Genomic DNA, 634 nt, shown 5'->3' with positions numbered 1-634 from the left:
GCCCCCTGGGGGCGCCGGGGCGCCCGCCCCCACGCCCTGCCCTACCTTTGGTGTCGTTGACGGGGTCCATGTGCCGGTAGATGTAGCCTTCCAGGTAGGAGTGGAACTTGGGGGTGGGGGGGAAGAAGGCCAGGCAGATGGCCATGAGCTCCCAGCCGCGCGCCAGGCTCTCCAGGCGGAAGTTCTCGGTGGTCTGGCGGCACAGCTGGATGTAGAGCTCGTCCCGCAGGCCCTGCGCGCTCCAGCCCTTGGTGGCGATCTCCAGGGCCACCTGCAGCGGGTCGGCCCGGGCGCGCCGGTCGCCCATGTACATCTGGATCAGCTTGAAGAGCTCGCAGGCCTCCTTCTTGACGTGGCGGTCGCTGGTCACGATCATGGGCTTCTTGATGGACTCGCTGCTCCAGGCCAGCATGTTGGCGATGGACACCTTGCGCCGGAAGAGGCCCTGCGTGTGCTTGTTGAAGTGCTTGGAGGCCCAGTTCTCGATGTCCGTCTCCGAGGACGGCTTGCGCAGCGTGAAGGTGGGGAACACGCAGCTGGCGCTGGGCATCACGCCGCGGGGCTGCCGGCCGCTCTCAAACGGGGCGCAGGTGCCAAGGTCCTCTGACTGGGAGGGGCGGGGCCGGCAGGTGAG

The 634-nt window shown here is 68.1% G+C and overlaps 1 protein-coding gene across 1 annotated transcript in view; it reads right to left on the bottom strand.

The window, feature by feature from the left end:
* Nucleotides 1-616, bottom strand: part of ARHGAP39 (Rho GTPase activating protein 39) — an 11,178-nt gene extending 10,562 nt beyond the window's left edge. The window contains exon 1 of the mRNA XM_012725099.1: nt 46-616. Coding sequence (XP_012580553.1) covers nt 46-550 — 505 coding nt within the window. The 5' untranslated portion in view covers nt 551-616. The remainder of the gene's footprint in view (nt 1-45) is intronic.
* Nucleotides 617-634: the final 18 nt, after the last annotated feature.

This window comes from Condylura cristata, unplaced genomic scaffold, assembly GCF_000260355.1.
Source record: "Condylura cristata isolate star-nosed mole 26May11 unplaced genomic scaffold, ConCri1.0 scaffold00015, whole genome shotgun sequence".
Classification (NCBI taxonomy): Eukaryota; Metazoa; Chordata; class Mammalia; order Eulipotyphla; family Talpidae; genus Condylura; species Condylura cristata.
This window is presented reverse-complemented; position numbering and strand designations above follow the sequence as displayed.